At 44.7% G+C, this 17,316-nt stretch overlaps 1 protein-coding gene across 2 annotated transcripts in view; it reads left to right on the top strand.

Annotated features, from left to right (window-relative positions):
* Positions 1-10,602, top strand: part of PATL1 (PAT1 homolog 1, processing body mRNA decay factor) — a 32,019-nt gene extending 21,417 nt beyond the window's left edge. For both annotated transcript variants that reach the window (XM_003993414.6, XM_045039345.1), the window contains exons 14-19: positions 322-470; positions 1,747-1,906; positions 6,233-6,388; positions 8,321-8,412; positions 8,512-8,661; positions 8,972-10,602. In XM_003993414.6, coding sequence (XP_003993463.1) covers positions 322-470; positions 1,747-1,906; positions 6,233-6,388; positions 8,321-8,412; positions 8,512-8,661; positions 8,972-8,993 — 729 coding nt within the window. In that variant the 3' untranslated portion in view covers positions 8,994-10,602. The remainder of the gene's footprint in view (positions 1-321; positions 471-1,746; positions 1,907-6,232; positions 6,389-8,320; positions 8,413-8,511; positions 8,662-8,971) is intronic.
* Positions 10,603-17,316: the final 6,714 nt, after the last annotated feature.

The raw sequence follows: 17,316 nt of genomic DNA, 5'->3' as shown, positions 1-17,316 counted from the left end.
GGAGCCTGTTTCAGATTCTGTGTCTCCCTCTCTCTGACCCTCCCCCGTTCATGCTCTGTCTCTCTCTCTGTCTCAAAAATACATAAATGTTAAAAAAAAAAAAAAATTAAAAAAAAACTAAAGGAGGGACAGCAGACAGGAATTCTTTAAGTTACTGCACTATGTTTTTCTGGATTTAAAAGAGCACCTTTTTCCTCTCAGTCTTACTACAATTCGTTTTCAGTCTTCTGTCTTTACGTGGGGGTCCTAAACTGTGAAACTGTTTATCTAATACTCTGATCCTGACCCAGCATGCTGTGGCCTGCTTTGTGTTTCACTCAGACCTACAGTTTACTCCTTGATGTGGAAGATTATGAAAGGCGGTATCTCCTAAGTCTAGAAGAAGAGCGACCTGCCCTGGCGGATGAAAGAAAGCACAAAATTTGTTGCATGTATGACAACTTAAGGGGGAAATTGCCTGGACAAGAGAGGTAAGAATTGTACACTTGGAGGGACACATGAGGCCAGCTGGAGTCCTCACTCGGCTGACCTGAGCTTTCCACATTTCTGTATTTTGGCTGACCTTCCTTACCATCTCAGGAAGCTCAGAGTGTATCCTTCCAGCCTGACTCAAATGCCATGTCATATAAAGCATTTCATAATCCTTCCCAGCCAGGAAAAAGAAAATCTCTTTATTCTGGATTCATATGTTCAACACCCGTCTATTCAATGTCTGCTGGGCACTGGAGACGTAGTGGGGAACATGGTTTGGTTTCTATGAGCCTACGAATTGTACTTGCTTTATGCTTTATTTTAGCATGTTCATGCTTGTAATCTTTGTGTATTATCATTTCTACTGAGATGAAAAGTATAGACATTTATATTCATACTTCCTTGGGATTTCCATAGAATACGCACATGCTATGGAAGGCAGTCAGTCTTCCAGTGGGGCCTAAGCTCCTTAATATATCTATTTTTCTGTATCTGTCTCTTCTGCCCAGGATCTTGCTAACAGTAACTGTTTTATAAACCCTAAGTGTGTGTTTGATGAATGCAAGAGGACTCTGTCCTGATAACTCCATTTCCCTTTGCTCATTGAAGAGAATTGATGATTCTTCTAAGCCAGGACATACACAAACCAGAACATAAGAATAAGTACCTTCTTTTCAACACACCTTTTCCGGAGTTGTGTTGACAAGCAACTGGTTGAATAAATGTAGGTTTGTCCATAGTTGGGAATGTTAGGCAGTCATCAAATCGATGTAACTGAAGTATACTTATTGACATGGAAAAATGTCACAAGAATTTGTTGAGTGAAAAAAGTAACAAAGTCATATGAATTCTATGGAGTCATTTTTTAATGAAAAAACATACAGCAAAAAGGTTCTTAAAAAATGATAACAGTACTAATAAAATTAACTCTGAAATGAATGCTTTTATATCCTTTTTGCTTACGTAGGTTTTCAGATTTTGCTGTATTATCATGTTGTTTGTAAAGTTACATAAACGTAAAGGAAATTAATGCCTGTAGTTCGACCACGTCTTTTTAACATACATTTGTGTAGTGATGATTTTCTATGCTTGTGAAACTTGAAAAATTACTTTTTATTATTTGGTTGAGAGTTGGAGAAGTAATTCTGTTTTGTGGCACAGGTCATTGTAGGGTAAAAATGAGTGCAGTATATTTGTTCAGTAACATGTAAGCGGAGAAGAAGGACGTCTTGCACTGTTCTTGCTGACCTAAGTTAGCATTTCCTTCCCCTGCAGGCCAAGTGATGACCACTTTGTACAGATCATGTGTATCCGAAAAGGGAAGAGAATGGTTGCCCGTATTCTTCCTTTCCTCTCCACAGAGCAAGCAGCTGACATTCTCATGACAACAGCCAGGAATCTCCCTTTCCTTATCAAGAAGGATGCCCAAGATGAGGTGATGATCCCCCATGTGGGACTTCTTTCCTTTGGGTCTTCACAGTTGATAAGACCTCTAGAATCCAAATTGCTTCTCCTCTCCTCTCCCCTTTTCTGTAGTTTTGTCTAACCTTTGGCAGTAGGATTTGATTATTTAAAGCAAAACATTACTCCAGGCCTATATTCTTGATCCCATTTTTTTCCTCCCAACAGAGCAAGTTCCTAAACTGAGGAAAGCAAAAAATCCCATTTTATAAGCCATACAGAGAAAGACAGATACCATATGGTTTCACTCTTATGTGGATCCTGAGAAATTTAACAGAAACCCATGGGGGAGGGGAAGGAAAAAAAAAAAAAAAGAGGTTAGAGTGGGAGAGAGCCAAAGCATAAGAGACTGTTAAAAACTGAGAACAAACTGAGGGTTGATGGGGGTGGGAGGGAGGGGAGGGTGGGTGATGGGTATTGAGGAGGGCACCTTTTGGGATGAGCACTGGGTGTTGTATGGAAACCAATTTGACAATAAATTTCATATATTGAAAAAAAAAATCCCATTTTATTTGATGCAGTTGCAAAACTGTGTTGCGTATCAGAATTTCTTAGGAAGCAGATAATTTAGCTCTACTCCAAACATGCTGAACCAGAATTTACAGAAGAAAGATCGGGGCTGTTGTATCTATAACGGGAGTCCCCAGGTAAATCTGGTGCTCATGAAAATTTGCACTTACGGTCTTGGTTACTTTGCTGGATATAAAGCATCACTCATTGGCTGTTATCAAGACTGAACGTTCGCCTGTAGCCTTAGTTGAATGGTATCCCACAGGAATCAAACCAGTGCTTATAACTAATAATTGTCACGATCTAAACTAGGCTGGGATTTGCAGCACTTGGGCGGCTCAGTCGGTTAAGCATCCGACTTCAGCTCAGGTCATGATCTCACGGTTCATGGGTTCAAGCCCTGTGTGAGGCTCTGTACTGACGGCTCAGAGCCTGGACCCTGCTTCAGATTGTCTCCTTCTCTCTCTGCCCCTCCCCCCGCTCGCACTGTCTCTCTCACTCAAAAAATGAACGAACATTAAAAATTTAAACTAGTCTGGAATTTGAAACATGATTTTGAAGTTTAGAAGCTAACTGTTGGTAAGAAAGAATTGCTCCTTCTTGTTCTTGTTGTAACACTCGAAAGATTAACAATATTTAGAATAGTCTTAAGTTCAGAGCAAGAAATTGATAAAGGCAGCATAGAGGGAAATCATTACCAAGTGTGAGGTTCAGAATGTTAGAATTTATGAGAGTGAGCCTGTTACAATAGACTGTGAGTTGATTAAGAACAATCTGGTGTTGGTCCACAGAAAACATGATGCCAGGATACCCTGTAAGTGGTATGACATGAAAGAGTTGAACATTACTTCTCCTGAAGCAATAATAATAACTCCTTCTGAGTTGAAAAATTCCTTGTGAAGTTGTAGCACCTATAGAAGAAAGTAATGCCAAGTGGAGCCTTCATCAAGAACAGTGAGGTGGGATGAGACAGACACATTTTTTAAGGATTTCAAGAAGGAAAAATGGAGTGAAGTTTAAGGAGTTGAGGTTTATCTTCGAAAAAGCAAGACTAAAGCAACAGCTCCCTTGACAGCTTATAGATTGTTCTAGGCTGTGAGGCGGGCACTCAGTCTTAGAGTAGCTCATCAGTGGAGACAAGTTTGGGAGAGCTTTATTCATTCAGTAAATATTGAACGCCTTTGTGAACCAGGCACTATTTTAGGTCCCAGAAATACAGCACCTAGAGCTAGGTGCTGGGAGCTAGGAATTCAAAGATGCTTGCTTGAGTGGAGGTACCTGCTGAGCAGGAAAACTTGGTTAACTGCAGAGGTGGAGTTTTTACCTATATGCACTAGAGTCCTAGGCCACTTTTCCAAATACCATTTCTTGAAGTAATAACTAGCAGGTCCGCAGCACAAAATATACAAGGTAATCCTGGAATATCTCATGCCAGAAAGTAAGGAAGCTAAAAGATTACTGGGGTCCCATGTAAAATTGCACAAACCAAACCGAAGGGGCTCCTGTTGGCCAAAAATGGGATAATTTGCATCAGAAAGAAAAAGTACGGCAATGGATTGAAATATATTAAAGATTTTTCATTCAGTGAGTTCATAATGATACCAAAAAATATATTAATCACCTTCAGAGATTGCTAGGTCATCCAGAACTCATTATTCTGAGAATGGGTAAACTTTGAAAGAGAATCAAACCTTTATCTTGCCTTTCCATCACAACCAAGTATCACAGTAACCAGAAAGTTGATAACAGAAGGTTCTTCATAGAAGAATTTCAGCTAATAAATGCAGAAGAAATGATGAAATTAGAAGATCACCGCTTTACAACCCCTAACAACATAGCCAGTCAGTCTGGACAGCAGTGCCTACTGGTGCAAAAGGCATTAGATAACAGGTGGATGGGAAACTTTACAGTGGTTGGGGCAGGAGCAGACATCTGATCACTGGAGGGAGGGGGGGGGGCGCCCACACACTGTGCTTCTTAACATGATGCAGGAGAAGGCACACAAGTTTTCTTGCCCTCGTCTTCCCATTATCGGAAAGACAGAGGCTAGTAGAAGCTGTTAAGTGACCTCACAGAGGTACAAGTAGCCAAATCCAAACTATGGGACAGATAACTCAGTGTCTTCAACAACTAAATAACAAGACGAGACGGGCAGTGGGCAAAGGACCTATTCACAGATTTTTCTTTTTTTCTTTTCTTTTCCTTTTCTTTCCCTTTCCTTTCCCTTTCCTTCTTTTGAGAACACAAGCAATGGAGGGGGCACAGAGCCCAATTGAGGGCTCAAACTCAAGAGCCCATGAGATCATGACCTGAGCCAGAATCAATAGTCAGACCCTCCTGAGCCACCAAGGTGCCCCCCGTTCACAGATTTTAAAAGCCTTACCAGCCAGATGCAATGTGTGGGTCTTGTTGGAATCATGATTAGAATAAGTCAACTGCTAAAAGACATTTTTGAGGCAAGTGAAGAAATTTGAATTTGGAGGAGATTTAATTTTGTTAGGTGCCGTAATACAGCAAGAGGTCTTGTTAGAGATCCAAAGTAGAGTATTTATGGATGAAATGATTTAGGAGAAACATAGACTGGCAGGATGCTGATGATTTATTGTTGAAACTGGGTGATGGGTACACAGACATCATCATACACTTGTTCACTTTTATGTATGATTAAAGCTGCTTTCGTTGTTAAAGCTATGTTTATTTAGACTAGTAGATCACAAATTGTCTACTTTTTTTTTTAATGTTTTTATTTATTTTTGAGACAGAGTGTGAGTGGGGGAGGGGCAGAGCGAGAGGGAGACACAGAATCCGAAGCAGGCTCCAGGCTCTGAGCTGTCAGCACAGAGCCCAATGCGGGGCTCGAACTCACGGACAGTGAAATCGTGACCTGAGCTGAAGTCAGATGCTCAACCAACTGAGCCACCCAGGCGCCCCACAGATAGTCTACTCTTGAACGCCACCCTTGAATGCCGTCTGAAGTAACACCAGCCATCATTTTTTATACCGTGGACACTGAGTGCTGGGAGCACCCTTGATTTCCTTACCTGTGTTAGAACCTAGTTTTATTGGTAGCACTGTATTTTCACCTTCCAGTCTGGGCCTTGGGGCGGAACGGAGGGAACGACTCAACGGCCTTGGATTCTGGTTCTCTCTGTTAGCTATGTCACTCTGAACACCGAGCCCCCCCCCCCCTTTTTTTTTTCTCATACCAAGGCCCTTTTCATAGCTTGTCTAATCTGTGAAAATTGGATTATCATTTCTCCATTTCCTCACTGAGCTTTTATAAAGATCAAACAAGATCCAGTGAAGTCTGAAAGTACTTCTGGGTAGTTCTGAGGACTTGGGATCTCCCTGTCTCCCAGTGCTTCTCAGGGTATAATGAAAGTGCCCATATACTTGTGACTCCCCACTGAGCCTTAGCTCCCTGAAGGTCTGTGCTGTTTACCATTTCATTTTAACGCACGCGGCCAGACACACCGTAGGCATTTCAGTCAGTATTTGTGGAGTGAATTAAAACACTGATGTCTTCTCATGAATCTTGCTCTTTGAGAAGTGATTGTACACCCTTGGTTCACACAAGTCCTGTTTCCTGCGCAAATTGAGTTTTAAAAAGTTCTCAGTAGACACCTCCGAACCCATTGTTAAGACCCAGCAGTACCTGCTAGACTCGTCAACCCTTTTTTGTTACAACTTGCCTGAGGCCGTTTGAGTGCACAGCTGAGCACCCCCATCCGGTCCGCGCCCACTGACACCCCAGTGGCCAGGATGTAATGCTTTTCTCTGTTTTCTGTAGGTGCTGCCATGCTTACTGAGTCCCTTCTCCCTCCTGCTCTATCACCTTCCATCAGTGACTGTCACCAGCCTTCTGCAACAGCTAATGAACCTACCTCAGAGCGCAGCCGCGCCAGCGCCCTCTAACCCTCACCTCGCTGCTGTGCTCCAGAACAAGGTGCTCTTGCCCTCCTGTGTCCCTGAACTTTGCCAGCCTTCTAGATTTGAGTTGTGGCTGCTGTAGCTGTGGCAACTTGTAAAAGAAAGGCTTCTTTCAGTCAGAAGTTACATTGAGCTCCTGGTGATAGAGGCTAGGAAGGACGAAGGTTTCAGCAAAATAGGGTTTTCTGTATCTCACGTGGAACAGCTCTCGTGTGGTGTCCACGTTGCCCTCAGGGACACAGGCTCCTTTGGTTTGCCTTCTCTGCAGCCTTAGCAGTGGCTGCCGTGCTGGTGACCCTCAGGCTCCGTGCCGGTTGTTGAATTCAAGGCTCCACTTTGCATCAGGAAGAGAGGTGCGTGCAGAGGGGCCAAACGGTGGATATCTGCCGTCTGTCTGCCTTGTCTGGACCTGTTCCAGGAGTTCTAACCAGCAGCTTAACCTCAGTGGCCAGGTTCAACTCACCTGCCACACGTCACTGCAGAGAAGCCTGGAAAACATCTCTCAGTTCACAGCGGTGTGACCTCAGATAAAATCAGAGTTCTCACATGGGGACCAGAACGTACTGGGTCAGTAATCCACACTCTCGGTCGTGAGACTAAATAGTAGAAGACCTCCCATTTCATATTTCATTTACATCAGTTTGACGATCCAGAGACGTGCAAAGGAAGCACAACAAGAGAAGACGTGAGCTCTCAGCAGGTTTCCATTCCTTGCCTGCCATTTTCTAGGCTTGTGACACCAAACAGATGATTTTGCTTTGCCGAGCCCATTTCCTGACCTGGAAGTGGAAGTGACGAGGTCGATTCCAGGGCTGTCCTGTTACTCAGATGAGTGCACCGCTGTGACCTTCAGTGTCATGCCTTTCCACAGTGGGCACGTGTGCTGGCAGAGAGAGAAAGTAGTGTCAAGGCCTCTATCTCCCTCGCACCTGAAAACCCGCCAAAGAGTGGCTGGGGGCGGTACACCCAGGGCCGAGAGGTGACAGTGCTTCGGGGGCCAGAAGATGGGGATTCTGGAGGGATAGCTTATAGGCCTTCCACGTTATTCAGTCTATGAGTTTAAAGTTGATAAAGGCGATAGAAAACCACGAAGTCAGACAAGAGGTTATATGTGTAGCCCAGTGTCGTTTTCCTGACGGTGACACAAAGGTTGTCCTCTGTGAGGTAAACTCAGGAAGGTGGGATTCCCTTCAGATCCAGTATAGCTATGACTTCTATATTTAACCTTGTACCACTTGTCCCCATTTGTATTTCCTTCTGTGCCTCTTCAGACCACACGTCCACCGGATAAAACCAATCTAATGAAACAAATCTTTAACCTCAAAGCACGTTGTTAGATTAGAAACATGGATATATCGTGTATCCTTTTTCTGTTTTTAACATCTCGTCTAACCCTTTATATGTCTAGTAGGTGTATCCTTTGTTAAGGAAAGTTTTTACAGAGATTTAAGGAAATCCCTTCACATCCTGATCATTTCGGTTACCTTTCTTTGTACATTTTCCCACCAGTTGTAACATCTTTTTTTCTTAGTTCAAAATCTCATAATCTGTGTAGTGTTTTTCCTTATGTTTGCTGTGAACTTTAATTTTCTGTATCCAAGTTTGTCTTTGATTTTCTTTTTTGATCTGTTTCCATTGTAGCGAACAGGAGAAAATCTAGCTGCACATTTTCCGTGGCAGGGAAACTAGCTTCTCCTGTCACGGTGGGGTGGGCGAGCAGAGAGGGACTTGCCCTCTCGTGGGGCATGCCTGTTGCTGCTCTGCCGGAAGTAGAGTCGGGAGGACTCGGCCTCCCAGTTCACGGTTGTCTGACGTTTGCCCCGTTTCGCAGCACTGTGGTGGGGTCCTTTTGATCTGGTGCCATTCCCCATCTAGTACTGGGATCCCTTCGGTGGTGGTGGAGGACGGATGCGGTGCTGATTTTGAGTCCCTCTGTCTCCTCTTGTAGTTTGGCCTGTCACTGCTCCTCGTCATCCTGAGCCGTGGGGAAGACCTACAGAGTTCAGAGCCTGCTACAGAATCCACACAGAACAACCAGTGGTCAGTCGGGGTTGGGTTTCTCCTTTCAGTCTTTTCAGAATAATCTTTTTTTCTTTTTCTTATACTGTCCTTATCGGTTCTCACCGGGTTACCTTTCAGGACAGAGGTGATGTTCATGGCGACCCGAGAACTTCTGCGGATTCCCCAAGCAGCCCTGGCCAAGCCAATCTCAATACCGACAAACCTGGTATCCCTCTTTTCTCGCTATGTTGACCGACAGAAACTGAACTTGCTGGAAACAAAGCTGCAGTAAGTTTGAAACAGGAGAGTTCCGCATCTTTCTAAAGTTGGCACTTTAGAAGTCCCGAGGAGAGGAGGTCAGGGGCCTAGGACTGAATGTAGTGGAAGACAGTAGAGACTCGTATCAAATCTCTAAGCATCTGCCAGAGACCAGGCCCCGTACCGGGAGCAGCAGCACCCTCAGAGCTCACTAAGGGTAGAGAAAGGTTGTGGGTGTTCTGTTAACGAGAATTCTAACAAGGGTGTGACTTTGATGCAAAAGATTGCCTTCTGTTTTAACTCGTTTACACAAGTTTCCTTTTTCTCTTTATACCCATAGGCTAGTTCAGGGGATACGATAAAAGATCTCCAAATGTGTCCTGTACCTCCTTTTGGCTGCCACCTGCACTGCCGCCATCACAATGGAGTGTTTTTAAATGAGGGAGGGAAGGTAGCTTATTCCCCAAAGCGTCTTGCGGGACTGATTCCTGTTGGCAGGGGTCGTCTCTGAATGCCAGGTATTTTTCCCCACTGCTCTGTGAAATTTGGCTGGGTGACCCTTCTGGTTTTTTCTTACCTTCTGTGTTACAATTCTGCATGTCCTGCTGTCCCTCAAGTCTTCTCAATTGTGCATTTTCTTTGCCCTAGAGACACAAGTATAATCTCTCCCTTTGTCCCACCACCACCGCTCCAGGTCACAGTAGACTGTAGCCTGCCAGAGGGTTCCTTCCCTCATCCTATCAAAGTCTTCTTTCGTTGCCCCATATTAATACGACTATAGGAGAACCAATTAAGTAGAAACCAATATATACATATATGCGCGCACGCCCCCTCTGCACGCGTTCGTGTGGTCTCCAGAGGATCCGTAAAGAAAGAGATTTAGATTGAGAAATACGTAGTTGACACGTCCCTCCTCTAAAAACAAACCAGCTGATGTATTTTTAATCTGTTTCTAGTCTATCCTGTAATTAATTTGGTGGGTTCTACTTGTTTTAATATAAACGCAGGGTATGCAGCACGTTAATAAAATCAGAACTCTTAATTGGCTGACACCCAGCTCTAGGCTGAGAAGTCCTGTCTCTCGTCCCCGCTGTACTTCCTCGGTGTCTGTCCACCTCAGTGAAAACGTACACGGTTAAGCCCTTTTCCGGCTACAACGGCAGCGCCCTGGGGCCTGTCCCCTCTACGACCTGCAGGGTTGCCCCCGATGAACCGGACGAGGGCCTGCTTCCGCAGCGTAGCGTTTGCACACTCGCTCTGTCTTCCTGAGACAATTTCAGTAAGCCATGCTTTTACTTCCCTCGTCCCCATTCTGATTTGGTGTCGGGGGTAGCAACCTCCAGCGGTAGCCACGGAAGCGGAGTTCGGCTTGCTTTGCTCTGCGGGCTCCTCCACGCCACGGACACACCTGCTGTCCTTCCCCCTTCACCTCCAGGCCCCTGCTCCCAGGCAGCCAGGGGCCTGGCTCTGCGTCCCGGCAGGGACAGCCCCCCGCGGTCCTTTGCACCTGTCCCTGTCCCGCGCAGCAGCCACACAGGATGAGGGGTTTGATCCCGAGTGATCTCAGCCCTCAAGGCAGTTAAATCAGAGCCTGTTTCTCATGACTGTCCTGATACACTTTTTGCTCTTCTCACCTTTTCAAATGTTAGTGAGGGGACAGGTTATGATATTTAAAGAGAATCAACATTTTGCACATACATGTATTGTACAACCAGAAAGCCCTCCGTTGTAACCGGCTGTCCTCACTCTCCATCTGTCTGTCCCCGTTCCGTAGCCCCGGCCCCACCAGCTGCTCCGCGGTGACATGACCTAGCTTCCCTCTGCCCTCACCTACTGACTGTTTCCACCATGCGCCTCTCCTCCCTTCCCCTCACAACTGATCAAGTGAATACTTGACTATTATTTCTTCCTTTCTGTGCTTTCTCTTTTTTGTTTGGTTCTAATTAATAAAAATTAAAGTTTCTAAATTTACATTTTTATAGGGTATTGTAAATAAAAACAAATTGTATACTTGAAAAACCGTGTGCCTGCATTTCTGCTTCGTGTTACTTCTTGTCTGAATTTGTATGATTTCACCTGTGTCTCTGGCCCATTGAGATGGACTGGCAAAGCTCTTGGTGTTGGGGACCGGTGAGGATTTTCCCTGTTAAATGTTGTAAGGGACACAGAGCAAAGAGCTTATGTTTACGTGGTAACTTATCTTGAAAAACCTAGGTGCTTTGAGTCCTCCCCCGCGCACCCTTTCACTACAAGCCAAGGTTCTGCGCTGTAGTAGGCACACCAGCAGGCACACCAGCCCGTCTGCGTCCAATGACTTCTGGACGCTCCGTGTAGCTAAGTTTGGCCTAAAGCTGCCGCGGCCGTTAGCTCTTACATCGCACAGTTCGCCTGCTCCGCAGAGACGGAGAAGAGTCGACGATTCTTTGTAGTAAATCTGTGTTAATTATTTCAGGCTCGAGTGTTCTTTTTACCCAACATGCCCTGGATGAGAGACTCCACTGTCACCCCTCTCTCCCCTCCTCGTGGTGTGAGCGCTAGACTCTCCCTCACCGTATCTTCCCACAAAACTTTCAGGATCAAGCGATTTCTGGCCCAAACCAAGAGCAGAATCGTCCCAGTCCCCATTGTGTTCGTGTGAGAACTGGTAGCAAAAGCACGTGCAGCTCCAGGAGCCGTCGGAGAACCAGGCTGAGGCCTCGAGGACCTGCAGGGAGGCGGCCTGCGCGTGTGTGCATGCGTGCGTGCGTGCGGCGCCAGGCTGAAAACACCACCACCGTCTGGACGGCTGCACACGTCTTCCCGGGCAAACGATTTTTCTCTTGGTCTCTATGCTGCGCTTAGCTGCCTGGTTCAGCAATAACTAGAGACCTTTTGTTTGGGTGGAAGACCTCAGCAAACAAGAAAGACATTTCAAAGGATAACAATTTTAAAGGATAAAGAGGGAGATCTTTAACTTTGTTGGGCACCTACTTGCATGAAAATGTTTCCTGACCAGCAGACAAGACAGGCTCCTCGAGAGGAACGAGCTTGCCTGAGCCGATGTCGACTGTGTGCCGCGGAGCAGGGGACTCGGGATGTTCTGGCTGCCGGGACCGACTAAGGCTGTCTTCCCGGGAGCACCTCCTCTCCCGTCTTCCGAAGAGAACGTCGAGGCCTCATCTGATGGTGCCGCGGTGTTACAGGCTGGGCACCCTCGCGTTCCAGAAGACAACCCAGAATGTAGGAAGGGAGGCTTGAGGGATCTTGTGGCCCATGTGCCCGCAGCTGAAGCTCCCGGGTGGCAGGCACTTGCCTCCGAGCCCCCGCAGTTAGTGGAAAAGCCAAGAAAGGAGCTCAGGCTTGTATGCTGCCTGTTCCTCTCCAGATTACAGTCCCCAGTCAGAGATGCGGGCTCTTCTCCAGAAAATACATGGCATTTCTTGGGACAAAGACTGAGTTTAAGAAATGTGCTCCTACTTTATGAATGGAACAATAACTTACAGTAACTCCTGACTTTTAAGTCGTAATGTATGTGAGAGAGATTGTTCTAGGTGCTTAGAAAGTCATTTTTAAGACTCAAGAGTAACCAGTAAAAGCAGGTCTTAACCTCCGTGTTAATGTATGTCAGCAATAATCAGATTACATGATGCACTGAAATAATTTACGACAACGGGACACAGAGCTAAAAGCTGACATCGGTGCATGTAATCCTGTAAGGAAAAGAAGACCCTGGGAGCACCTGGGTGACTCAGTCGATTGAGCGATGGACCTTAACTCAGGTCATGATCTTGCGGTTGGTGAGTTTGAGCCCCACGCCCGGCTTGCTGCTGTCAGCCTGTCAGCACAGAGCCCACTTCAGATCTTTTGTTCCCCCCTCTCTGTCCCTCCCCTGCTTGCACTCTCTCAAAAGTAAACAGAACATGTTAAGTAATAGATCACACACTTGTGAACAATAATTTTTACAAAAGAAGGGACACGTGGGTGGCCCAGTCAGTAAAGCGTCTGACTTCGGCTCAGGTCATGATCTCATGGTTCATGAGTTCAAGGCCTGCAGTCGGGCTCTGTGCAGACAGCTCAGAGCCTGGAGCCTGCTTCGGATTCCCTGCCTCCCTCTCTCTCTGCCCCTCCCCCACCCACGCTCTGTCTCTCTCTGAAAAATAAAAATTAAAAAAATAAATTTTACAAAAGAAAATGCAAGTAATATTAAGTTCACCTCCACTTGTCATTGATAACAAAATACTTTTTTACCTATCAAGGTAGCAAAATCTTTAAAAATAATGCTAGTGAGAATTTGAGGCAGCCACCCATACTGGTAGGCTAAACTACATTTCTAGAAGTGCTTTGGCAATGTGAAAAGCTTCAGAAGTATTCATAGCCTCTGACTAATTCACTGGGCTCTAGAAATCTAAGGAAAGATTCCAAAGGAATGATACTAATGCATTATTTATAATGAAAAAATTAGAAATAACCTAAACATCCAGTCTCACAATGATGGTTAGGTAAATAATCATCCATGTGTCGCAGACAATTAGAAAAGCAGAATATTTAATCACAGTAAGATATGGGAAAACAAAATATATATGCTTTGAACGCAATTTTTAATTCATTTTTTTGTTATTTTTGAGAGAGAGCATGAGCGAGGAAGGGCAGAGAGAGAGGGGACAGAGGATCTCCAGCAGACTCCACTGACAGCATTGAGCCTGATGTGGGGCTTGAACTGATGAACTGTGAGATCATCACCTGAGCTGAAGTCGGACACTCGACCAATTGAGCCACCCAGGTAGCTCTTTTTTTTTTTTTTTTTTTTTTTTTTTTTAATATTTACTTTTGAGAGAGACAGCACGTGAGTGGGGAAGGGGCAGAGAGAGAGGGAAACACAGAATCTGAGGCAGGATCCAGACTCTGAGCTGTCAGCATACAGCCTGAGGCAGGGCTCGAACTCGCAAGCCACGATATCATGACCTGAGTTGAAGTCAGACATTTAACTGACTGAGCCACCCAGATGCCACCTGCCACCCCTCACCCCAGTTCTCTTTTTGTTTACTTTTTGAGAGAGAGAGAGAGCATGAGTGGGGGATTGGCAAAGAGAGAGGGAGACACAGAATCCGAAGCAGGCTCCAGGCTCTGAGCTGTCAGCACAAAGCCTGATGCAGGGCTCGAACCCATGAACCGTAAGATCATGACCTGAGCTGAAGTCAGACACTCAACCAATTGAGCCACCCAGGCTTAACTGACTGAGCCACACAGGTGCCCCTCCCCAGTTCTTTTTATTATTTTTTATTTTTTCAATATATGAAATTTATTGTCAAATTGGTTTCCATACAACACCCAGTGCTCATCCCAAAACCCAGTTCTTTTTTTTAAAGATTTTTTTTTATTATTTCAGAGAGACCATGCAAGCAGGGGAAGGGCAGAGGGAGAGAGAGTGAGAATCTTAAGCAGGCTCCACGCTTAGCTTAGAGCCCAACTTGGGACTTGAACTCATGACCCTGGGATCATGAACTGAGCCCAAACCAAGAGTCAGATGCTCAACTGACTGAGCCACCCTGGCTCAAATTATTTTTTAAAGGAACTGTATATATAATGAAAAAAAGATAACGGGAGGGGAGGGTATGTTCTGAAAGGTTACTGGTGTCTGTCTCTAGGTGGTGAGAATACAGGGGCGCCTGGGTGACTCAGTAGGTTAAGTGTCTGACTTTGGCTCAGGTCATGATCTCGCGGTTCATGGGTTTGAGCCCCGCACTGGGCTCTGTGCTGACAGCTCAGAGCCTGAAGCCTCCTTCAGATTCTCCCTCGCTCTCTGCCCCTCCCCCACTCATGCTCGCTCGCTCTCTCTCTCTCTCTCTCTCTCTCAAAAATAAGCATTAAAAAAAATTTTCTTAGGTGGTGGGAATACGGGAAACTTATTTTTGCTTTTCAGTATTTTCCAAATTTCCATAGAGAAAACACATTGCTTATATTCTTAGAAATATTTCTAAGGAAAAATTGCTTTGGGAGAGTTTAGTTAATTAACATGGGAAAATACTAAGAATACAAATGTTAACCATAAAATAGGTTCTGTATATGTATGTATGTGACAATCTCTATGGAGGGAAAAAGTAGGAAAAACAATGCCATCAAAGGTGACAAATTGGCAATGGTGACCTTTAAGGGGAGGACTGTGGGGCATTGGGGGGTGGGAATAATTGTTCCTTTTTCCATATTTTCCAAATTGTCTTCATTGAGCATGTATTGCTATCATAACCAAAAGGGCGATTATTCTCTAAACTAAAAATAGTAGTAGCTTTCTATTTCTAGTGAGAAAATAAGTTACAGAGGGCAAAAGCGTCTGATCTACTTGTGCTTGACTTTAGAGACAAAGCATTTGACTTTGTAGCAGATGAATGCGTGAGGGGTTTGAAAAAGTCACGTGAGAGCAGGGTAGTTACCCTGAAAAATGTGGTCAGGTATTAACGTAGCTTGGTAATTAAGATGGTTTGCCAATTGTGGGATCCAAGAACCAGTTTTGATAAATCCAAGCTCTATTTCCCAGGAAGCTTCCAGATTTACACTAAAGTGCATTTGTTTCCAAACTAACCTGGATCAAGAAGGATCCCAGCTCCATCTCCAGAAAGATCTTTCGGAGCACCAGGGTGGCTCAGTTGACTTTGGCTCTGGTCATGCATGCTCTCAGGGTTCATGAGTTTGAGCCCCGCATCAGGCTCTATGCTGACAACTCAGAGCCTGCTTGGAATTCTGTCTTTTCCTCTCTCTCTGCACCTCCCCCACTTGCTCTCTATCTCTCTCTCAAAATAAATAAAAATAAAATTTAAAAAAGGATCTGCTTTCATCTAAGTGTCAGCCAGCTGGCTTGCACTGAAATTGCCCTGTCCATCATTAGAAAGGCCAAGACATGACTTTCTGAATTTGATACAGAGAACTGGATGCCATCTAACATCTGCGTCTGGAGGGCGGTGAAGTCCACTGTGTGAGAAGTCAAAGCAGGGAGCTGAAGGCAACGGACACTTTTCTTCTTTGCCCAACTCTGTTTTAAATATATTAACGTTGTGACCTTTGAGAAACTACCATGTGGATTTTTTTAACTTTTTTTTTTAATATCTATTTATTCTTTGAGAGAGGGGGAGAAAGAGAGCACAAGCAGGGGAGGGGCAGAGAGAGGGAGACACAGAATCCTAAGCAGGCTCCAGGCTCTGAGCTGTCAGCACAGAGCCCGACATGGGGCTCGAACTCATGAACTGCAAGATCACAACCTGAGATGAAGTCAGACGCTTAACTGACCGAGCCACCCAGGCATCCCTACCATGTGGGTTTTTAAGAAGCAAGTTTTTAATCTGAGGAATCAGTATCTTAAAACCACCTTACAGCATTGTTTTGACATTTTTTCTTTGTCCAGCAGGAGGACAGCTGTGAATTGTCTGCTGGTCTTTTAACAGCCTCTGCTTTGCTTTTTATTTTTTTTAATTGTTATTTATTTTTTAAATTTACATCAAGTTAGTTAGCATATAGTGCAACAATGATTTCAGGAGTAGATTCCTTAGTGCCCCTTACCCATTTAGCCCATCCTCCCTCCTACAACCCCTCCAGTAACCCTCAGTTTGTTCTCCATATTTATGAGTCTCTTCTGTTTTGTCCCCCTCCCTGTTTTTATATTATTTTTATTTCCCTTCCCTTAGTTCATCTGTTTTGTCTCTTGAAGTCCTCATATGAGTGAAGTCATATGATATTTGTCTTCTTTGACTAATTTCACTTAACATAATACCCTCTATCTCGTTCCATCCACGTAGTCACAAATGGCAAGATTTCATTCTTTTTGATTGCTGGGTAATACTCCAGTGTGTGTGTGTGTGTGTGTGTGTGTGTGTGTGTGTGTGTGTGTGTGTGTGTGTATACCACATCTTCTTTACCCATTCATCCACCGATGGGCATTTGGGCTCTTTCCATACTTTGGCTATTGTTGATAGTGCTGCTATAAACATGGGGGTGCATGTGCCCCTTCGAAACAGCACACCTGTATCCCTTGGATAAATTCCTAGTAGTGCAATTGCTGGGTCATAGGGTACTTCTTTTTTATTTTTTTGAGGAACCTCCATACTGTTTTCCAGAGTGGCTACACCAGTTTGCATTCCCACCAGCAGTGCAAAAGAGATCCTCTTTCTCCACATCCTCAACAACATCTGTCGTTGCCTGGGATGTTAATTTTAGCCATTCTGACAGGTGTGAGGTGGTATCTCACTGTGGTTTTGATTTGTATTTCCCTGATGATGAGTGTTGTTGAGCATTTTTCATGTGTCGGTTGACCATCTGGATGTCTTCTGTGGAGAAGTGGCTATTCATGTCTTTTGCCCATTTCTTCACTGGATTCTTTGTTTTTTTTGGGTGTTGAGTTTGATACGTTCTTTATAGATTTTGGATACTAACCCTTTACCTGATGTGTTGTTTGCAAATATCTTCTCCCATTCTGTCAGTTGCCTTTTAGTTTTGCTTGATTGTTTTCTTCCCTGTGCAGAAGCTTTTTATTTTGATGAGGTCCCAATAGTTCACTTTTGCTTTTGTTTCCCTTGCCTCTGGAGACATGTTGAGTTAGAAGTTGCTGTGGCCAAGGTCAAAGAGGTTTTTGCCTGCTTTCTCCTCAAGGATTTTGATGGATTCCTGTCTTACACTTAGGACTTTCATCCATTTTGAGTTTATTTTTGTGTCTGGTGTAAG

The sequence above is a fragment of the Felis catus genome, chromosome D1, assembly GCF_018350175.1.
Source record: "Felis catus isolate Fca126 chromosome D1, F.catus_Fca126_mat1.0, whole genome shotgun sequence".
NCBI lineage: Eukaryota > Metazoa > Chordata > Mammalia > Carnivora > Felidae > Felis > Felis catus.
The sequence above is the reverse complement of the archived record's forward strand: the minus strand, read 5'-3'. Positions and strand labels throughout refer to the sequence as shown.